The sequence below is a fragment of the Rattus rattus genome, chromosome X (assembly GCF_011064425.1).
Source record: "Rattus rattus isolate New Zealand chromosome X, Rrattus_CSIRO_v1, whole genome shotgun sequence".
Taxonomy (NCBI): Eukaryota; Metazoa; Chordata; class Mammalia; order Rodentia; family Muridae; genus Rattus; species Rattus rattus.
In genome coordinates, this window is record NC_046172.1 from 8,651,809 (window position 1) to 8,674,345 (window position 22,537).

A 22,537-nucleotide genomic window follows, 5' to 3' on the forward strand; every position below is an offset into this window, starting at 1 on the left:
TTAAGGAAGTTAAATTGTGCATACTGATCTCCCCAGTAAATGTACTAATTTACAGTCCTGTCATTGCCAACATGTTTTATTTGATTGCTTTGTAGTAGCCATTCTAATTAAATTGAAATGGAATCTCAGTGTATTTGCATTTTTTTCTTTTCAAAATTTATCATTTTTTTGGCTCTTGTTGGGAGATGTAATTTATTTATTTTCTCTCCATCTTTATTAAATTGGGTACTTCTTATTTACATTTCAATTGTTATTCTCTTTCCCAGTTTCCAGGCAAACATCCCCCTAACCCCTCCCCCATCCCTTTCTGTGTGGGTGTTCCCCTCCCCATCCTCCCCCCACTACCGCCCTCACCACAACAATCACGTTCACTGGGCGTTCAGTCTTGGCAGGACCAAGGGCTTCCCCTTCCACTGGTGCTCTTACTAGGCTATTGCTATCTATGGATTTGGAGCCCAGGGTCAGTCCATGTATAGTCTTTGGGTAGTGGCTTAGTCCTGGAAGCTCTGGTTGCTTGGCATTGTTATTCATGTATGGGGTCTCGGGCCCCTTCAAGCTCTTCAGTCCTTTCTCTGATTCCATCAGCAGGGTCCCGTTTCTCAGTTCAGTGGTTTGCTGCTGGCATTCGCCTCTGTATTTGCTGTATTCTGGCTGTCTCTCAGAGATCTGCATCCAGTTCCTGTCAGCCTGCACTTCTTTGCTTCATCCATCTTGTCTAATTGGGTGGCTGTATATGTATGGGCTACATGTGGGGCAGGCTCTGAATGGGTGTTCCTTCTGCCTCTGTTTTAATCTTTGCCTCCCTATTCCCTGCCAAGGGTATTCTTGTTCCCCTTTTAAAGAAGGAGTGAAGCATTCACATTTTGATCATCGTTCTTGAGTTTCATGTGTTCTGTGCATCTAGGGCAATTCAAGCATTTGGGCTAATATCCACTTATCAATGAGTGCATACCATGTGTGTTTTTCTGTGATTGGATTACCTCATTCAGGATGATATTTTCTAGTTCCCTCCATTTGCCTATGAATTTCATAAAGTCATTGTTTCTGATAGCTGAGTAATATTCCATTGTGTAGATACCACATTTTCTGTATCCATTCCTCTGTTGAAGGGCATCTGGGTTCTTTCCAGCTTCTGGCTATTATAAATAAAGCTCGATGAACATAGTGGAGCCTGACGTGTCTTTGTTATATGTGGGGCATCTTTTGGGTATATGCCCAAGAGAGGTATAGCTGGGTCCTCAGGTAGTTCAATGTCCAATTTTCTAAGGAACCTCCAGAATGATTTCCAGAATGGTTGTACCAGTCTGCAACCCCACCAACAATGGAGGAGTGTTCCTCTTTCTCCACATCCTCGCCAGCATCTGCTGTCACCTGAGTTTTTGATCTTAGCCATTCTGACTGGTGTGAGGTAGAATCTCAGGGTTGTTTTGATTTGCATTTCTCTTATGACTAAAGATGTTGAACATTTCTTTAGGTGCTTCTCAGCCATTCGGCATTCCTCAGCTGTGAATTTTTGTTTAGCTCTGAACCCCATTTTTCTATAGGGTTATTTGTCACCCTACAGTCTAACTTCATGAGTTCTTTGTATATTTTGGATATGAGCCCTCTATCAGTTGTAGGATTGGTAAAGATCTTTTCCCAATCTGTTGGTTGCCGTTTTGTCCTAACCACAGTGTCCTTTGCCTTACAGAAGCTTTGTAGTTTTATGAGATCCCATTTGTCGATTCTTGATCTTAGAATTGGTGTTTTGTTCAGGAAGTTTTCTCCAGTGCCCATGTGATCGAGATTCTTCCCCTCTTTTTCTTCTATTAGTTTGAGTGTATCTGGTTTGATGAGGAGGTCCTTGATCCACTTGGACTTAAGCTTTGTACAGGGTGATAAGAATGGATCGATCTGCATTCTTCTACATGCTGACCTCCAGTTGAACCAGCACCATTTGCTGAAAAGGCTATCTTTTTTCCATTGGATGGTTTTGGCTCCTTTGTCAAAAATCAAGTGACCATAGGTATGTGGGTTCATTTCTGGGTCTTCAATTCTATTCCACTGGTCTATCTGTCTGTCTCTGTACCAATACCATACAGTTTTTATCACTATTGCTCTGTTATACTGCTTGAGTTCAGGGATAGTGATTCCCCCCAGAAGTCCTTTTATTGTTGAGGATAGTTTTAGCTATCCTGGGTTTTTTGTTATTCCAGCTGAATTTTGAAAATTGTTCTGTCTAACTCTATGAAGAATTGCATTGGAATTTTGATGGAGATTGCATTGAATCTGTAGATTGCTTTTGGTAAAATGGCCATTTTTACTATATTAATCCTGCCAATCCATGAGCATGGGAGATCTTTCCTTCTTCTGAGGTCTTCTTCAATTTCTTTCTTCAGAGGCTTGAAGTTCTTACCATACAGATCTTTCACCTGCTTGGTTAAAGTCACACCGAGGTATTTTATATTATTTGGGACTATTATGAAGGGTGTCATTTCCCTAATTTCTTTCTCGCTTGTTTCTCTTTTGTGTAGAGGAAGGCTACTGATTTATTTGAGTTAATTTTATACCCAGCCACTTTGCTGAAGGTGTTTATCAGGTTTAGTAGTTCTCTGGTGGAACTTTTGGGATCACTTAAATATACTATCATGTCACCTGCAAATAGTGATATTTTGACTTCTTCCTTTCCAATTTGTATCCCTTTGATCTCCTTTTGTTGTCTGATTGCTCTGGCTAGGACTTCAAGAACTATATTGAATAAGTAGGGAGAGAGTGGGTAGCCTTGTCTAGCCCTGATTTTAGTGGTTTTGCTTCAAGTTTCTCTCCATTTAGTTTAATGTTAGCTACTGGTTTGCTGTATATGGCTTTTACTATGTTTAGGTATTGGCCTTGAATTCCTATTCTTTCCAGGAGTTTTATCATGAAGGGGTGTTGTATTTTGTCAAATGCTTTCTCAGCATCTAATGAAATGATCATGTGGTTTTTATCTTTCAGTTTGTTTATATAATGGATTACGTTGATGGTTTTCTGTATATTAAACCATCCCTGCATACCTGGAATGAAGCCTACTTAATCATGGTGGATGATTGTTTTGATGTGCTCTTGGATTTGGTTTGCAAGAATTTTATTGAGTATCTTTGTGTCGATATTCATAAGGGAAATTGGTCTGAAGTTCTTCTTTGTGTGGTTTAGGTATAAGAGTATTTGTGGCTTCATAGAAGGAATTTGGTAGCACTCTATCTGTTTCAATTTTGTGGAATAGTTTGGATAGTATTGTTTTGAGGTCTTCTATGAGGGTCTGATAGAAGTGTATTTGCATTTATTAAGAGCTAAGGATGTTGAACATTCACATTCATTGGCCTCGTCTCTTTTGAGCCAGTTCATTTGCTCATTTATGATTTGCATGATTTTTCTGTATTTAATGTTTTGAGTTTTTTATGGATTCTAGACACTAATATGCTTTCCGTCCATCCATCCATCCATCCATCCATCCATCCATCCATCCATACATACATACATAAATCCATACATATATATGGCAATGATTTTTTTCTTTTACTTTTTTTATGGTCCACCTGTTACTCCTTCCCAGTCTCCAAGAGGATGTCCCTACCCCGCCAGGCCCCCCCAATCCTTTGGGCCTCAAGTCTCTCTAGGGTTAGGTGCATCTTTTCTCACTGAGGCCAGACCAGGCAGTCCTCTGCTGTCTGTGTGTTGAGGTGCTCAGAACAGTTAGTGTAGGCTGCATGGTTGGTGGCTCAGTGCCTGAAGATTTTATTCTATAGTCTCATCTCTTTTCGCTGGTAATTGTTTACTGTGTATAACAGCCTTTTAATCCCACATAATCCTCTTTGTCAATTCTTGCTATTATTTCCTAATCTACTGGAGTCCATTGCATAATAAAATATTCTTCTTGTGTTTTATTTTAGCAGTTTCAAGTCTTTTAAGTTTTAGGCTTTAAAACATTTTGAACTGAAGTCTTAGAGACCTGATATGGAGATCTAGTTTCATTCCTCTATAGACAGATGTTAAAATTTTCTAGCACCATTGTGTTGAAGTTCCCCCCACCTACCCCCAGTGTGTGTTTTTGACACCTACATTAAAAATCAGGTGTGTGTAGTTTAATGTTTTTTTTCCCCTGGGGTTTATATTTTATTCCATTGGTCTGCAGGTCTGTTTTGTGACAGTACCATGCTATTTTTATTTTTCTACAGAATTACTACAGTTTAGAGGTATAGTTTGAAATCAGGCATTATGATGCCACCACTCTTATTGTGTGTCAGCGAGTTCAAGCCATGGGCCAGTATGGCCCTTGTTCTTTAGGAATGACGTTTTACCATAGGGTTCGTTTCTATTTTCTGTCCATTTAGTTTGATGTTAGCTACTGGCTTGCTGTATATTGCTTTTACTATATTTAGGTATGGGCCTTGTATTCCTGATCTTTCCAAGACTTTTAACATGAAAGGGTGTTGAATTTTGTCCAATGCTTTCTCAGCATCTATTGAGATGGTCATGTGGTTGTTTTCTTTGAGTTTGTTTATATAGTGGATTACGATAATGGGTTTCTGTATATTGAACCATCCCTGCATCCCTGGGATGAAGCACACTTGATCATGATGGATGATCATTTGGATGTGTTCTTGGATTCAGTCTGCAAGAATTTATTGAATAATTTTGTGTTGATATTCATAAGGGAAATTGGTCTGAAGTTCTCTTTCTTTGTTGGGTCTTTGTGTGGCTTAGGTATAAGAGTAATTGTGGCTTCATAGAAGGAATTTGGTAGTGCTCTATCTGCTTCTATTTTGTGGAATAGTTTGGACAGTATTGGTATGAGGTCTTCTATGAAGGTCTGGTAGAATTCTGCACTGAACCCATCTTGTCAGACCCTTACCTTTTATCTGACCTCATGTGTCTTGCAAGAAGTAGCTGTATTTGGGTCAGGTCATCTCTCTCGGCTCCAACCACTGCCTGGGGTTTCACCACTGCCTGGCTTGGAATATATTCTTTTTTTGAATTAAATTTATTTACTTATTTAGTTTACAACCCCATATCAGCCCTTCTTCTCCTCCTAGTACCCTTTCATATAAATTTCACCCCCTCAGCTCCATGCCCCCACCACAGAACACACACACACACACACACACACACACACACACACACACACACACACACACACACACAGAAGTCAAGAAAGCAAAGCATGACATCTGTCCTGGAAGACTATGTATCTCAGTGCTTTGAGTACAGCATATGTATATATATGTGTGTGTGTATGCGATATTTGTTTTTATTCATGTGCACAGCATATTTGTAGAAGTCAGTTTTCTTCTACCCTGTGAGTCCTACAGATTGAACTCAAGTCCTTAAGCTTTGTCGTGAGTGCCTTTACCTGCAGTCATCTCACTAGCTCTGTGAGAACATTTCAATGTGCATTTCTTGTTTCATGTTTTTGATCATATTGGAATTCGGTATTATACAGTTGTCTTATCCTGTGAGAATGTTTGGTAAAACAAATTCTAGTGCTTTTCTTGTGTTCAGAGTAGGTTGACTTGCAACATTGACATGTATTTAGAACTGCAAAGAAAGGTATAGTACAGTAGGCATTTAAAGTTTACAAAGGAGACAGAGCCTCGAAGTGCTTTTAAAACTCAGCCATCTTTCTCCTTCATTCCATGGATTCTTAATTTGGCTTTTTGTCATGCTGGTCTGATCTATTTTCTTTGATGTCTGATAGACATCCTTGTCTTCTATCTCTGGTATTGTTTTCTGCTTGATTTAGTCTATTGTTTTATTTAATTATGTATGAATGTTTTGTGTTCATGTTTACCATGTGTGTGCCTGATACTTGCAGATGTCAGATGAAGGCATTGGATCCTATGGAACTAGAGTTAAAGACTAGTTATAAGCCACCATGTGGGTTTTAGCCATTGAACTGGTTCTTCTACAAGAAGCAACAAGTGCCCTTAACTACTGGATCTTCTCTAGCTTCTTAACTTTAGTGTACTGGTGAAACTTTCTACTGTGCTTTTCATTCCAAGCATTTCTGTTCCCTTCCCCGACTCTCAAAGTCTCTTTTTGGTGAACTAATTTCTTTTTGGTGATGCTAATTTCATGTCTATATTTCAGGCTTTTGAAATCTGGATCCATAATTGACTTTCTTACTTAATTCATCTGTTTGTTATTTTCTGACAATATTTCTCCTGCAGAAATCCTTTCTCCAGTATTGGAGCTACCTTAGTATCTTTGGATTTGTTGATTGAGGAATTAGGATCTTTTGTATATGCTATGTTGCCTTGTTTATGCACCTGTCTGAATGGGATCTCTCTTCCACTTTTAATGGGGGATTTCTTACTGAGAAACTTTTTCTTGGATCAGTCTCCACTATCATTCAGAGAGGAGAAAAATGAGGTGCTATAACACTAAATCAAACCTGATATGGAAATATACTGAAAATCAGTTAATGCTAACTTGCATAACTTCTATGGCCACAGAACGGAAAATAGCTAAAAAGGGGCAGAATAAGTTGTTACCTTAAATTTTATTTAGAATAAAAGTAAAAATGATTAAATGAATAAAGTAAAGGTCAAAAGAAAGCAGAAAGAAAAAAAGAATAGGATTAAAGTATTGCACATTAAAGAGAATTGCATAAACACCATTAGATAAATGTAAGAAGAATAAAAAATTGAAACAAAAGTTTTACGTGAGGGAAAAGCTACCATTATGTAGCCTTTTATATCTGGACTATGACTATATTTTTGTGATTATTTTTCTATAATGAGAGCAACTAAAATTCACCAAATATTTACCTGTTTTTTCTGGTTTGTTTTATTAAAAAGTCTCAGTATGATAGTTCACATTTAGAATGCCAGCACTTAAGAGGATGAGGCTGGCAGATCTGGAGTTCAAGACCAGCCTGGACTACATAGTAAGCTCAAGGTCATCTGACCTAACATAGCAAAACCCCGTTCAAGCCCCTCCTCCCTGTATATAAAGTAAAAAATAATACTGAAATTATAATAAAATGACTACCGGTTGGTAGTCAAGAGGGAAAAAAAACTAAATAAGTGTCAGTATTTTTTTCTGTGTATGAAGTCTTCCCATAGGAAGAATGCATAATTGAAGTTGGAGTTTCTTTTTTTTCCTATTAGGAGGGCGCTGAACCTGGACCAGTTAAGTGTCAGATGTCCAACAGAGCTGTCTTCATTTTAGGAGCTTCCCTTCTTTGCATACCAGAAACCTCTTAGATTTCCAGCCTGTGGGCTATGCAGGTTGTCCCATACTCCAGAGACTCCCCAGTTGATTGCATTGGGGAGTCAAAGCAAAGCACTGACATCTGTCCTGGAAGACTATGTATCTCAGTGCTTTGAGTACAGCATTAAACACCCTTTGGGAGGGAGGAGGCTGCAAAAATTGAGAGAACTCCACTGGACCTGAGCTTCAGAGTTCAGTCCCAGCAGCAGAGAACCATGCAGCTGACAGGTGGCTCCAGAGGTTGGGCTGCCTGCTGATATTGGGCTCAGGGGCTGTAAGATGAATGGGGTCTATTCTTATCATGGCCCACCAGACCCTTCAACGCCCAAGCTTCCTGTTGCCTGAACTCAGCATGGCCACATCTGGCTTTCGTCCAGGGGCTCTAGCATGTTGCTTCCCCAGGTCCCTTGACTTGTGATTGTTCCAGAATAGTTTATGCTTTATATAGTAGGCCTTTTCTCAGAGTGGCACCCGGTCACAGCCCTTCTAGACATGAGTGATTAAACGGATCTCGTCTCCATTTCTGACTCATCAACACAGATGGAGTCATTCTCTTACCAAATCCCCAGTCATTATCAGGGCTTCCTGGCCTACCTTTTGGATGAGGCTTCAGTTTTTGGGTCTTGTCCCTCCCAGACCCTCCTCACCAGGGAGTCCTAATATTTCCCAGAACTAGGAAAAGGGAAGCTTAGCAAAAAATGCAAATGCAGGCCTTAGGGAAGAAAGATGGGCAGTCAAGAACTGCGGTGCATGTATTGGTTGGTTTTCTTTCTCCAAGTGTGTGTTAATTGTCAGTGTTCACTAATAGTAATTATAAGAAGCTAACCCCTTTCATCTGTCAAAATAAAAGTGGATTAGAAAGTATAATTGAAACTCATAGGAACTAGAAAGGGCAATAATCCCCCAGGTTTTTCTTAGCAATATTGTTGAAATATTCATGTACACTTAATGGGACTTTTAGTAAATTTAACAGTTCAATTTTAGAATATTTCAGTCATCCCCCAAAGAAACAGTTATACCCACTAGTGGTCATTCTCTATTTACCTCTCTCTAGCTCCTGACAGCTACTCATCTGCTATATATATATTTATCTGTATAAACATTTCATATACATGAATCATGTAATGAGTGTTCTTTTGTGTATTTTTTTGAGGTCTGTCCATGTTATAGCATGTTTTTAATAATTTTATTGTTATATATACCATTCTCTGTGGTTATTTTTAATTTTCGACTATTGTCAATATAGCTGTGAACATTTGTGCACATTTTCATGTGGATGTACACTTGTATATATGCCTTTGAATATAATGGCTGAGCGATCTGGCCACTCTGTTTAACCTTTTTTCATACTGAGCACTACACATCCTCACCAGCAGTGTGTAAGGGTTCTGCTGTCTCCATATTCTTAACTTGTCTGTTCTATATTGGGCATCTTTTCATTTATCTTTGGCAAAAACTGTCTGTTCAGATCCTTTGTCTATTTTATAATTTCATTTATTTTTTTCTTATTAATGAATTGTAAGAGTTTCTTTTTATATTTTGTATATAAGTCCCTTTTCATACATTATGATTTGCAAGAATTTTTTCCACGCTTGGTAACTTTATTAATGGTATTTCTGCTACTGATTTCTTCCTGGCCTCCCTCCATTAGGGTGTCATGTGGTTTATTTTGGCCTCAAACTTGCTATGTAGTTGAAAATGGCTCAAACTCTTGCTTCTTCTACTTCCGTTTTCCAAAGTTTTCAACTGCTAGGACTAAAGGTGTATAGCACCATGCCTGACTTCTTTTTGAGATAGGCTCTCCCAATGTGCCCCGGTTGACCTGTTACTTTGCATCCATCAGGCAGGCCTTGGACTTGAGGCAGCCCTTCTTCTGCCTTTACCATCCCAGTTCTGAGATTATAGGTGTATACCACTATGCTCAGCTTTATTTTACTTTAAATGGCACTCAGTGTAAACTTTTATGTTTATACTTCTTGTGTTGAACTTAAGAATCCGGGCTGGAGAAATGGTTAAGAGCACTGACTGCTCTTCCAGAGGTCCTGAGTTCAAATCCCAGCAACCACATGGTGGCTCACAACCATCTGTAATGGGATCTGGTGCCCTCTTCTGGTGTGTCTGAAGACAGCTATAGTGTATTCCTTTATAATAAATAAAGAAATAAATCTTTAAAATATAAAAAAAAGAATCCATGTGTTAAAATCCTGAGATCCTGAAAACATACACCTACTGTCTTTAAACGTTAATATTTAGCTCTGAATCATTATGAGTTAATTTTTGTGTATAGAATCAGGTGTTGAAGAAGATAGGCAAGTTGTACCAGTAATAGTTCTTCTCAAGGAGAACTCTAAGCATTCTACAATATTTTTTCCCTCCACGGAATCAGGGGTTTGCAACGTAGCTCTGGCTGTCCTGGTTTTCACTTTGTAGACCAGGCTGGCCTGGACAGAGATCTGCTTGCCTTGGCCTCGTGAGTGCTGAGATTAAAGGCCTGTGTCACTCACTACACCTGGCCAAGCATTTTGCAATCTATTTCTTATTTCTAATTTTACAAAATGGGAAGATTCTAAAATTCTGTTGTCAGAGCTGCAGAAAATGAAGATTTGTGGTGTTTTGATAGGCTTTTGTTTACTCTGGTTTATATTATCAGTAAACAAAGCTTAGTAAAAACTGTCAGAATGATTGCCCAGAGGATGTTATTTTCAAAGTGGTCTCTAGGGCAAACTATGCAGCTCAGTTGGTAAAGTGGTTGCCTAGCATCCATAAAAACTGAGTTCAACCTCATTACCACATACCATACGTTACATTGGCCTGTAATGTTAGCACTAATAGGTAGAGACTTAGAAGTAGAGGGTAGTGGGTTAGGAATTCAAGATTATCTTCAAGTACACTGGTTAGCTTATGTGAAACCAAATGTGAGCTCTTATATTTGAAATCAGGGTCTCCTTAAGTATACCTGGTTGGCTTGGAAATCACTGTGTAGTAATTTATGTAGTAATTTGAGGATACCCTCAAACAGAGCTCTGTCCACCTCTGCTTCCAGTTTAAAAGTGTATACCACCACACCTAGTTAGGGGTAAAGTGTAACTGGTAGTGGTAGTTTGGTGCACTGATTTAAGTTCTCAGAATTTCTCTTACATGTATATTGTAGTCGTGTCTCTACCTGAGCCAGAAGGCCTTGAATTCAGGTGCATACTCTCAAACATAAATGTGCTTTTAGCTCTACTCTCCAACTGTAATTGGAAGCCATTGTTAGCATATGTTCTTTCTAGATCTCTAGTTCCAGTAGGAACATGTGCTACCTCAGTTGCTTTAAGCAGTTGTTCCTAATGTCCTAGGTGTTTGAAATAGTGTTATAGGGACTATGATTTGGAGATGAGGAAGGAGCTTCCTTTTGCGATTGGTCCCTCAAGTATCAGTGCTTTTCTACAAGGGAGAAGGGTCTGCTAGTCTACTTTGTTAGGGTATAAGTCGTTCTTGGTTTGGTTTGAGACAGTCTCACTATTTAGCCATGGCTACCATGGAACTCAGAGATCATCTTGGCTCTGCCTCCAAGTCGGCACTGGGATTAAAGGTGTTATGTGCCTGGCCAATAGATCTGGAGCCCATTCTTTGAATCTGTTAGTGCTGTTGCTTTCAAGCTGTTGAATTTCTCCAAATTTCTAACTGGAATGGCCTGAAGTGAGTGATTTAGAGATTAGAATATTTCAAGAAAGGCCTAGGGGATGGACGGCATAGCTGCCGGGATTTGAAGTAGTACAGATAGAAGCACGTAGTTTCCCCAGAGTAAAGTTACCTCAAGGGCAGCCAGGTGTAGAGAAGACTAAATAGTGCAAGGTGGAGAGATGTGATATGGCCAGTTCTCAGTGGTGTCTGAGTCTGGGAGTCTCCACCCACTAGGCCTGGTTTGGCATTGTCAGGTGGAAGCAATAACAAATAACTTTTTCATCATGCTTAATTTCATATTTCTCTTCATTTTCTCAAAAAACAAAACCAACTAACCAAACAAACCTGCCAAAAGTAGATGTTGGTGGCTATAGGATATATTCAAATATATGTATAGACATTATTTTCTTTTGGATATAAATCTTGTGATGCATGTTTATATGAGATCATTCAGGTTTTTTTTCTTTATTTTCAGAACTGGGACGAACCCAGGGCCTTGCGTTTGCTAGGCAAGCGCTCTACCACTGAGCTAAATCCCCCAACCCCAAGAGATCATTTAGTTTTGATAATTATAATTGTTATCCCAATTGACAGTTGTACCTTATTGTTTAAAAATGATTTTGATTTAAAGAATGCATTGTTTTGTACCCCATTACAAATTATAACTGTATAGAAATGTTTTAAAAATTAGTAACCCCTATCAGGTGATGGGACTCAGTAATTGAGTATGGGCTTAGCATGTTTAAGGCTCCAAAGCCACATAAACGCAGAGTCAGCAACCCTGCTTCAAAATTGCATAATGTACTGTTTTCAAGACACTATTAGTTTAATCTCATTTGTTGCACTGGTGTTGAATTATAAAATACTGTATCAAAAATTTTTAGTCTCCTTCAGTTTTTTACCTTAAAAATTTACATTACATTTTGTTTGCATAGATAGTACCGATGGCATTTTAAATATTGTAAATTTATAAGAGGTAATGGACCAATTCTGTGATTCACAAATGGTGACTTGTAAAAGTATCTTTTATTCACTGTCTCAATCTGCTAACTTAAGGCCTAGTCCTGGAAGCTTCTAGCCTCCATACAATCTAATCCAGGCCTAGAATGTTTTTCAGCCACTGAGACTCATTGCTGAATAAGGTCATCCTCTCTAGCTCTTTCTGAACTCTGGCTAGCTGGTTCAATTCAGCTGTTGTGATTCAAAACTCCTCTCCAAGCTGACTGACTCAAACTTAGCTTCTTTCTGCTTCTTACTGAATTGCTCTGCTTAGCCTAAAACTAACTCTAGCAATCTTTTCTAATCTTCTGGCTCCTTTTCATTGTTTGGCTCATTCTATCTTTAACTGTTGTTCTGCTTGCAAACCTGTGTCTGTAAAGCTTTCCACCTCTGAATTCCACAAACTGAACAGGACTGACTAGAAAGAACTAAGATCTGCATGCCTGTCTCCTGAGTACTGGGATTAAAGATGTGTACATGCCTGGACCTAAGCTTTTTTTTTTTTTTTTTTTTTTTTTTTTTTCGGGGCTGGGGACTGGAACCCAGGACCTTGCGCCTTCCCTAGGCAAGCGCTCTACCACTGAGCCAAATCCCCAACCCCTGACCTAAGCTTTTTCTTTACCTGAAGCTTACTCTATACCATGCTGGTCTTGAACTCAGAGATGTTTGACTCTGTCTTCTCAGATTAAGATATGGCTATACTTCAGCCAGATTACACAGACAAGAAGGTTTTTGGGTGTGATCTCTTGCCAGAGCAGCCATGTTCTGAATTAAAATTAAAATTCCTCTACAGTGGTTCATGCTTCTAATACCTTCACTTGGGAAGCTGAAGCAGGAGTATTGCTGAGATGGAGGCTAGCCAGGCTTCCACAGTGAGTGGCTACACAGTTAGAGCCTGTCTTAAAACAAATGTGAATGCAATAATGTGCTTTTCCCACCATGCCACAAGCAGGCCTGGCCCTGCCCGGTCTGCAAGATGACACTGGGCCGTGTTCAAAGTTGTGTGGGCACAGATGACATTTTTTATTTGTTTGAGGCCAGAGGACTTTCCTTTTGTAGGCCTCACCACTCTGAGCCCTGGCGTGGTTTTTAGTGCTTTGAGTTTGCCTATTTGAAGGACGAGTTGGTGGGGCCTGGTGCAAGTACCACCACACTCTTAGATTGATTATCAGCTTTAGAGGTTTGACTGTAGCAGTTTGCTTCGTTCTTACCTCAGCTAGGACTTACAAATGAAAAGAAAAAGTCCCATGTAATAGTACAAAAGAGTTCTTAAGTGCTTCTTAAAAACCATGAGCTCTTGATGTCAGGAAAAAAAAAACACCTGTTGTTTTTAAAATAAAAATTGGATTGAAAATCTTTTTAGGATATAAATTTGTGTTGTAAAATATGTTTTTCCTGATATTTTTCAGCTAATTAAGAAAATCTCAGGTGGGCAGTGGGGACTCACTCCTTTCATGTTTGGGAGCAGAGACTTGGGAAATGGAGACAGGTGGATCTGTGTGAGTTCAAGGCTTGCCAGGCTACAGAGTAAAACCTTGTCTCAAACTAAAACCAAACCAAAAAAGGGGGTGGGTGGAGATAATTTATAAACATTTTAAACCTGACCTACTGAAATGGAAGGAACTCAGTTAACTCCTGGGGTTGGACTTTTACTAGATAAAAGTAACTCCTTTTTTAATGGAATTTCAGGTTTTTTTCCTGTCTTTTTTATCCTTTCTATATATGTGTGTGTGTTTTGTGTATCAACTAGAAAATGCCATTCTTCCTTTCAGCTGCTAGTAATTGACATTGTGATCCAGTTCCAAACTTTATAAAATTCTGTCTTTTACATTCAGACTTCCTCGTGTTTCTACTATTGAAAAATGATTTGAGCACATATTCATATAGAAAAATAATTTTTAATTCTTAACTGTTCAGCTTCCATAGAGACTGCACTTCCAGCTCTTATTGTACCCATCTTGGAGCCCTGTGGTAATTCGGAGTGCCTACACATTTTTGTAGATTTGCATTCTGGAATGTTCCAATTGATGCTTTATGGACTTGGTAAGTTACTAAATGTCGTCACTCAATGTAAGTATTTGTGTGTGTGTGTGTGTGTGTGTGTGTGTGTGTGTGTGTGTGCGCGCGCGCGCGCGTGCATGCGTACTGCTTGCATATATGCATGCACACCACATGAGTGAGTGTTTAGTGCCATTAGCACTAAGGTCAGAAGAGGACACCAGATCTCCTGGACTGGAACTGGAATTACAGATGGCTGGTCCTGGGAATTGAACCTGTATTCTCTGCAATAGCAGCAACTGCTCTTAACCCCTAATCCATCTCTGGCCCAAAGAAAATTTTGTAAGAAAAGCAAAATAAAAATAATGTGTAGAAAGAGGTGGCGAGTGCAGCATTGAGTAAGTATGAAAGGAGTGATGAACTGTCTGACGTCTCTTTCCTCTGACCTCGTTTTTTTTAAAGTCTGATTTGAAATTTTTTTTTTTTTTTGGTATCAGAAGTTAAACTTTTATTATGTAAAAATAACAGTAATGTCTTGTTTTTAGATTATCTGTTTAGGAGTTCAGTTTTTTCATCACTAATAAATTGACATAGAAATGACTACTAGGAATTGCTAGTATCCTTTGTGACTAGAGACCATATTTATGACAAGTCTTTATAATGACTTGAAATATGGAGCCCTACAGGGATTTTCTCTGGACTCAACTCAGTGGAAATGAAAGTTTATTTCTAGTCAAGTATATGAACTGAACTATATTCCCAGCCCTAAAATTGGATTTCTTTCGAGGCCAGCCTGGTCTACAGAGCTAGTTTCAGGACATCCAAGGCTACACACAGAAACCCTGTCTCAAAAAAAAAGTTTGATTTCTAACTTGGTTCTTTATTGTGTGGCTATTCTCAAATGATACATATTTACTAGGAACAAAAATGTTTTCTATGACTGCTCAAAGAATATTCCTGAATATGGTTTACATACTCTATTTGAAGTTAGTATTAAACAACAGAAACTGATTAAGGAATTTTTTTATTCTATTATGCAGCTATAGAGGTAAGTTAAATTTTATTATTAAAATTGTTTTTGAGACAGGGTATGTAGCTTTGGCTGGCCTGGAACTTGCTATGTAGTCCAGGCAGGCCTTGAATTCAAAGAGCTATCCCTATCTATGCTCTGGGCTGGGATTAAAGGCATATACCTACTTGGCTAGAAAGGTAGAATTTTGAAACACATATTAGCAGCTCATGGAAAATAGTACTTTGAATTACATTTATGATAGGTAAATGGCATGTGACAGTGGTTTGTTTTTAAACTGCCCACATCATTTAAAGAGGAAATAGCACTTATTTGTTGCTCAAGTATACAACAGATAGTTCTATATAACAGCAGACAATCCCAAGGAAACACGGAAACTCCATCATCTGGTTACTACTCACCCTTTCCTCATCGTTATTTGCTCTCTAGGGTAGCCATGTCTTCACAGGCTTCAGAAAACTTTCCTTTCTCCATCTCTTCCCTGATATACCAGTTGACAAGGGTAAATTTGGCATCTGTCAGGTCAGACATGATTGATCCAAGTAAGCCTGGGCCTCAGCAGTGACTGTGATTTTGTTCGGACATCCATAGCTCATTGCATATTGGCTAGGTCCACAAGCTACCTTAGTAGGGGCTGCTAAGTATGCTAATCTTGAAGCTAGTGAATAACCAAGCCAAACTGGGTAGTACAGTTTTGAGGCAGCAATGACTGCTTTAACATTTTTGGGAACCATGTCACTGTGATATAACGTTAATACTGTTATAACTGTTAATGCTGTTAATACTGTGCATTTATCATGCCATGGCTGACCATCTCGTTGGCTGAATTAGCAAGATGATGGGCATTTGGGGACAGAGGAAAGACACCATGAAATGTCTCCCAAAGGAAGGCAGTGATTGGAGGCATGGATGGCCAGTAAGGTGGTTAAGGTTGGTTAGTATAGTACTCAATCTCAAGGTTTTTGTAATGGATGGTATAGAGGCCCTGGTTTTTCATTATGAAGGCATACAGTGCTCCAAGTCGGTATGGGCAATAACTGGAGAGCTAGGTAAGTAGACTTCTAGCTTAGACTTCTTGCTGTGATCAGTCTGGACATTCCTCAGGGCAGTGACAAATACAGCTAGCCAGTTCCACCATCAAAGCTACTGAAAATCCTCAAGTTCTGTATATTACTCAACATATTGGGTACAAATTCCTAGCTGTTGATGAGCTGCCAGAGTGTAAGTTCATAAATAACCTGGGTTATTCAAACACAACTTTGGGTTCATGCCTGCCACTCCCGATGCTCCTACTCGGGACCCACTGAAAAAGGATTACCATAGTGATCCTTTCTCTTGTACTTGACCACCTACTGAATACTGTATTCTGTTTAGTAGAGCAGGCAATCATAATTAATCTGGAAACTAGCCTAGCCAATGTGGATGGATATGCTTACATGTGTACCACATGTTTAATATACATAACTTTTAGGTTTCTATTCCACAAGTCAGGAGAGAAGTGGACTACAAGGAACCTCCACTAAGATACTTCCAAAGAGTCTGAGGGAGTAGAGTGATAGGTCAGCTGGCTCTGAGGGTTCAGTATATGGCACACATCCCCAGCTGGGAGGTTGGGCTTATGGTCCCTGCTCCAGCTACGGCTCTTCCACCCCTGTATCCCTGTATGTCTTTTGTTTCCCAAAGCCTTTTCTTTATCTATTTTCTCTAATTCATACTATACACTCAGATAAGCAAATAAAAGTTGAAAAGGATCGACAGTAGGATTTTCTGCATGGAAGTCAAGATGGTCTAACAAGATGCAGTAGAAATGTATTCCTCACTGTTATGGGGGCTGCAGAATAATAAGCTAATGTTAATGGGCTTCTTTTTTTACTCAAAAGAGCAGGCATTTAGTGTTTCCTTTTAATGAAAATGCTAGTAATGAAAGTAGAAATGTCTTCTGAATTGGAGGCTTCATGCAATCTTGTACTTCCCACTCATGACGCGTAAAATCATCCTATAATATGGAAGGACCACAGGCATTACTATGCTGGGGCATTGGGAAGCAATACCTACCTTTATTGGCTAGAATTTTCTGGCTAAAAGCATATTCCAATGCCTTGTGATCATGAAACAGATACTACACAGAAGAGAATAAAGAAATACTAATCAACAGCTACTATTAGAGAACATTAGAGTTTTTAAAGTTACATGACGAATGGGGTTCATTTTAGTGTGGGCTTCACTCCTGACTCCTAGGCTTTCTGCCCATGTCCTTACAAGGGGTGCACACTCTCCTTTCCATTCCTGTAGAGTAGTGGTTCTCAACCTTCATGCTGTGACCCTTTAATGCATTTCCTCAGGTTGTGATTATCCCCACTTTAAGTTATTTTCATTGCTACTTCATAAACTGTGATTTTGTTACTGTGATGAATTGTAATGTAGATATGTGATATGTAGGGTATCTGATATGCGATCCCTGTGAAGGGGTTGTTCACACCCCCCCTACAGGGATCACCACTCATAGGTTGAGAACCACTGCTGTAGAGGTGCTCTTTTCTTTAGAACCCTTCTGAACCTCACAAAGTCTGCCTTTGAACCGCATTGCAGTGGAGATGAGGACCTAATGTGAGTTTTGGGAGATAGAACTGCAATGACTTTTTTTTTTTTAATTCTAGTTAGTTAAAAACATTTTGTGCCCTCCCTTTTTTCCCTTCTTTTCTTTTTCTAGATTTTGATCTAGTTAGTTAAAAACATTTTGTGCCTTTCTTTTTTTCCTTAGTGTATTTCTTACTAATATTTTCTACCACCATTAAAAATTTGGACTGGCATTTAATAAGCCAGTCATTTTTGGACAACGTATCTTGTTTATGCTTGAGAATATTTGTGTGCTGTTAAAAGCAACTTTTTAATAGGCGGTGATTTTTTTTTTACTTTAGTTAAGATTCTAAGTCTAGTAATTTTCTGAATTTTAAGTACTTTATAAGTTGGAAATGCTATTTAATTTATCAAACACAGGCAAAGAACTATTTATGCATTTGATACTTGTTCTTGCCAGTGAAATAGAAAGGAGGAAAAGCAAGTTGATTGATGGTTCCTGTTGGATTTATTTTATTCTATCACTCACAACATGCTTTTCTGCCTAAAAAAAGTTTAAAGTTTGGCTACATAGATAAAGATTTTGTTTGTATTTAAGCAGTGAGTGAATGAATTCTTTATTCTGTAGATCAGGCCACTCTGGAGGACATGGAAAAGTCTTTGAATGATGACATGAAGCGGATCATCCCTTGGATTCAGCAACTTAAGTAAGCTTACTTAATTTAGCTCAAGACTGGAAAGGGAAACTTAGCTTGACAGTATTTATTTTCTTCTCCATCATTAGTCTTAAGCAGTCACTGTCCTTAAAGTTTGTGACATGAAACCTGAGGACCTTTGGTGCCTTGGAACACATCCAAGATGGCTGTCCTCATATCAGATTCCCCTCTAGATCCAATGTTGGTCAAAAGGACATGACACTAAACTTTCATTCCTCAGCATATTTTCTCCAGAACAGGCACTTCACAAACTCTTAGTGAATATTTGTACCATGTCCTCTAATAGAATCCTATTTGTTCTAGTTCAGAACCTTTGTGGTATTGGTCTCTCAGCAGATACTGTTCTTTTTTCCTCTAACATTGTCATTTAGTCTGTTTCAAAATTACCCTTGGAATAGGACCAGAGACAATTGTCTGGGCTTTCATTACCATTCTGGCTCCACTGAGGTAGCACTAAGGCAACTCTTAGCAAACTCTTACTCGTTTATTTCTGTTTGTGAGACAGGGTCTCACAACAGAAGCGTACCTCAGAATTTCTATGTAACTGAGACAAGTTTTGATCTCTTGATCCTCCTTCCTCATGTACTGGAATTATATACATGTGCCACCATGCCCAACTCAGAATCTTTAAAATATTTTATAGGATTTATTAATTTGTAGTAATTTTACCACGTTTGACAGCTGTCTCAACAGTCTAGTTGTACAACATTTTTTTTAGTACCTTTCTATTGCCCATGTACAGTTAATCATCATTGCTAGCCTGAGGTAATCACAAATCTATTTCTCTAAATTTGTTTTTTTTAATAATTTTTCATACAAACAGAAGCATAAGCTGTATGATCTGATGGGCTTCTTCCGCTTGTATTTTTAAGAGTTATATTGTAGCATATATCAGTATTTTTTCCTTATGCTTTAATCATATTTTACTGAATGGATAGACCACATTTTCTTTTTTCTATAATAAATGGGTTTACAGTAAGTGGAGGTGTTACCGCTTCTTGGCTGTCGTGTGAACTTAAATTTTCATTTTCTGTGGCCAAAACTTGTCCATGGAATTGTTGACATAGAGAGTAAAAATTATGCTAGACTTTTGAAAGAAATCCCCAAACTTCTTTCCAAGGTACCTGTCACTTTGCCATTCAGTCAACATATGAGAGTTTCAGTTTTTGCATGAATGCTCAATGTTGTCTTTAGTATAAGGAGGTATCTCAGGGCAATCTTGGAATACTTCGCCCTAATGGCTAATGCTATTGAGCATCTGGTTTACAGGGTATTTTTGTATTATGGAACAAAAACAGATTCTATTTAAAGAAACAGCTGGGCATGGTGGCACATGCCTCTAATTCCACTCCTTAGCAGACAGAGGTAGGAAGATGACTGAGTTCAGCCTGGTCTCCATAGTGACTGTTAGGTCAGCCAGAGGTATATAGTTGGGGGTCCTAATCCCCAAAATACCATGCCAAACTAAACAAACCCCCCAAATACTCATAGATAAAATATAAACCCCAACTTCGTTAGTCAATAGACATGAAGTTATATGTACTCCAATAAAGAAAATCAGACAAACATACCCTAGGAAAATAATTATGGAAGCCGCACAGTTTTCATTCAGAATGTTTATGGGAAGTTAGTGTAAAGTACACATAGACATTTATTTTTGTCCAGAATTAAAGAGTCAAGGGTGAGATACTAAGGTGGGCATGTGGGTACAAGGCTCTTGTCCTAGCCCTCGAGTGGGTGAGATAGGGATGCAGATGGACTACAGAGTAAGACTTTGTCCCAGGGACAAAAAGAAAAGAGAAAAGGCGTATTTCCACATAGACTTTCAAGTGCTACTGTATATATTGATATTTATTTGGTTTTGCAAGACAGGGTTTCTCTGCTTAGCCCTGGCTGTCTTGGAACTTGCCTTGTAGACTTGGCCGGTCTCAGATTTAGGATTTTCAATATAACAGTGAACTTGATCTTATCTTATACCTTATGTAGGTGGTCTGATTTAACTTAGGATTGTGTGTATGTTAATTGTTTATGTGTTTTCTTTTAATGACATTAGTACACATAATAGTCTCAAAAAGATATTTTGGTTGGTATGAACATTTATTTGCAACACTTGCCACAAATGAAGCAAAGGATACATTTTTAAAGTTTACCTTTAGTTTTTCTAGTTGATTCTTTAAAGTTACGATTAACGATAGGTTTTAATGATTAAAAAACAAAAGCTTTCTAGGATTCGAGGGAGAGATGGCTGGGTTTGTGAGTTTGAGGCCAGCCTGATCTATATAGTGAGTTGCAGGCCCAATAGGCTGCATGGTTAGAGCATGTCTCATAAAAACCGAACAAACCCCAAGGACCCCCCTTCCTATTTCACTTTTGGGGAAGCTGGCCCACTACTTTTAAGATGTAATATATTCTGGCACAGTTTCCATGCACATGGCAAGCATACCATTTGTAGCACATGTTGTGTGCGCTAGAGTACGGCTTTCCAAACTGACCTACACAGTTTGATAAATGGAGCAAGTATCTCTCAGTATTTGGCCACTTTGGCACTGCTACATTGACGTGAAAGTCCCTTAGCTCATTGGGCATCAGTGAGTCTGAATGGGTGCTTATCTCTTTCTCTTTAGTTACCTACATTTCATCCTAGCCACAAGGATGGTCACATATAAGCACGGGGATGAGTACTACAGCAAACTCATCAAAGTAAAATCCTGTGTCTGACCTAAAAAGGAGGGAAGAGGGCAGTTAATGCTTTACACATACTTTTTATAAAAAGTGGGGCTGCCATCTATAGTGATGACAGAAATAAAATGTTTTGTGCTTGCTTGTTCAGTTGTATGAACACTTTAGATTATTTTTTATTTTATTTTTGAGACTATACTGTAAGTCCCTCCAAACCCTCCCATTTACTCATCCCTGCTCTTCAAATTCTGGCCTCCTTTTTCTCCTGTTATTGTATGTACAGATGTATATGTATATACATTCATATTCCTAAATATGGCCAGTTGAGTCCATATACTGTTCCATGTATGTATGTTTTTTAGTGCTGACCTTTCAGCACTGGATAGTTGGTGTGCTTTTCCCAGTTTACATAGTCTTTTGTTTATTTGTTTTGCTTTTTAGTTTTTCATTTTAGTTTTCCTCGTGTGGTCAAAGTTACTGTGGAACTTAATTCTGTAGACTAGGCTGGCTAGAACTCATAGAGATTCCTCTGCCTCTGCCTCCTGGGTGCTGGGAGCCACCACTGTCTGGCTTTTCCAGTTATTCTTTAGTGCTCTCTAATTTATTTGTAAATCAGTGGCATATAGTTAACCAGAGAAGTTATGATTTTATGATGTGCATTGTCTTTTAAGGTTTTGGCTGGGACAACAGCGTTGCAAACAATCTATAAAACATCTGCCTACCATAACCACTGAAACGTTGCAGCTTGCCAACTATGCAACACATCCCATTGGAAGCCTGTCTAAGAATAAGCTGTTTATTAAACTTACTCGCCTTCCACAGTACTACATTGTAAGTATGCGAAGCATGAGTGGTAGGTGTATACAGAAAGCTCTCTTGTCTAATTTCACCTGCCTATGAATTTTACTTGGTGCCTAACTTTCATAGAGGAATTTTCAACCCGGGGTGTATGATTGAAGGAATAAAAGAGGTCAAGTAAGTCTCGCTGGGGAATGTAAGGTAGCCGCCATCTCTTACCCTAGTGCCTCTGCCACAGTGAGAACTTGCTTGTTGGTGAGGATTTGTTTATATTAAGCAAGGAGGAAGGCTTAGTTTCTGATTGGAATTAATCTTATCTTTAGCTGGAAACAAAAAAATTGAGTGAAACTAACTATAACTATTATGAAGATTTAGAGATGTTTGGTATCAAGACAAACTTGCTTGGTTTTAGTTGAACAAGAATTTGCAAAAATATAGGATGAGCAAAGTACCTTTATTTTCTCCTTTATTGAAGGCATACTCTATTTTGCAGATGGCATTCTTTTAGTGCACAATGACATTTTTCCTTTTCATATTTCCATTCTTCCTAGATTTTGAGATTTGACTTTTAATATCTTTATTTTTCAGTTTGGTTTTTGTTTTGTTTTGAGATCTTTGAATTGGTTAGAATCAATTTTAAGAATTTAGTATAAATATATTTTCACACTTAAAGAAGTTTCTATTGACAACAAATATTTTTCGATGAACTCTATGGTGCTCATAAGTTTTAATTCAAGGTTTTTGGTTGAAAGGAATAGGAATGAATTTTTAAGATTTTCAGTTGTACCTTTTCATCATACTATCTTAAAGTAATACCAGGTACCGGGTGATCTATTGAGTTAAT

At 38.5% G+C, this 22,537-nt stretch overlaps 1 protein-coding gene across 1 annotated transcript in view; it reads left to right on the top strand.

Moving 5' to 3' along the window:
- Med14 (mediator complex subunit 14) overlaps positions 1-22,537 on the top strand; it is an 83,043-nt gene that overhangs the window by 19,861 nt on the left and 40,645 nt on the right. The window contains 3 exon segments of the mRNA XM_032890208.1: positions 13,813-13,938; positions 18,129-18,207; positions 21,567-21,726. Coding sequence (XP_032746099.1) covers positions 13,813-13,938; positions 18,129-18,207; positions 21,567-21,726 — 365 coding nt within the window.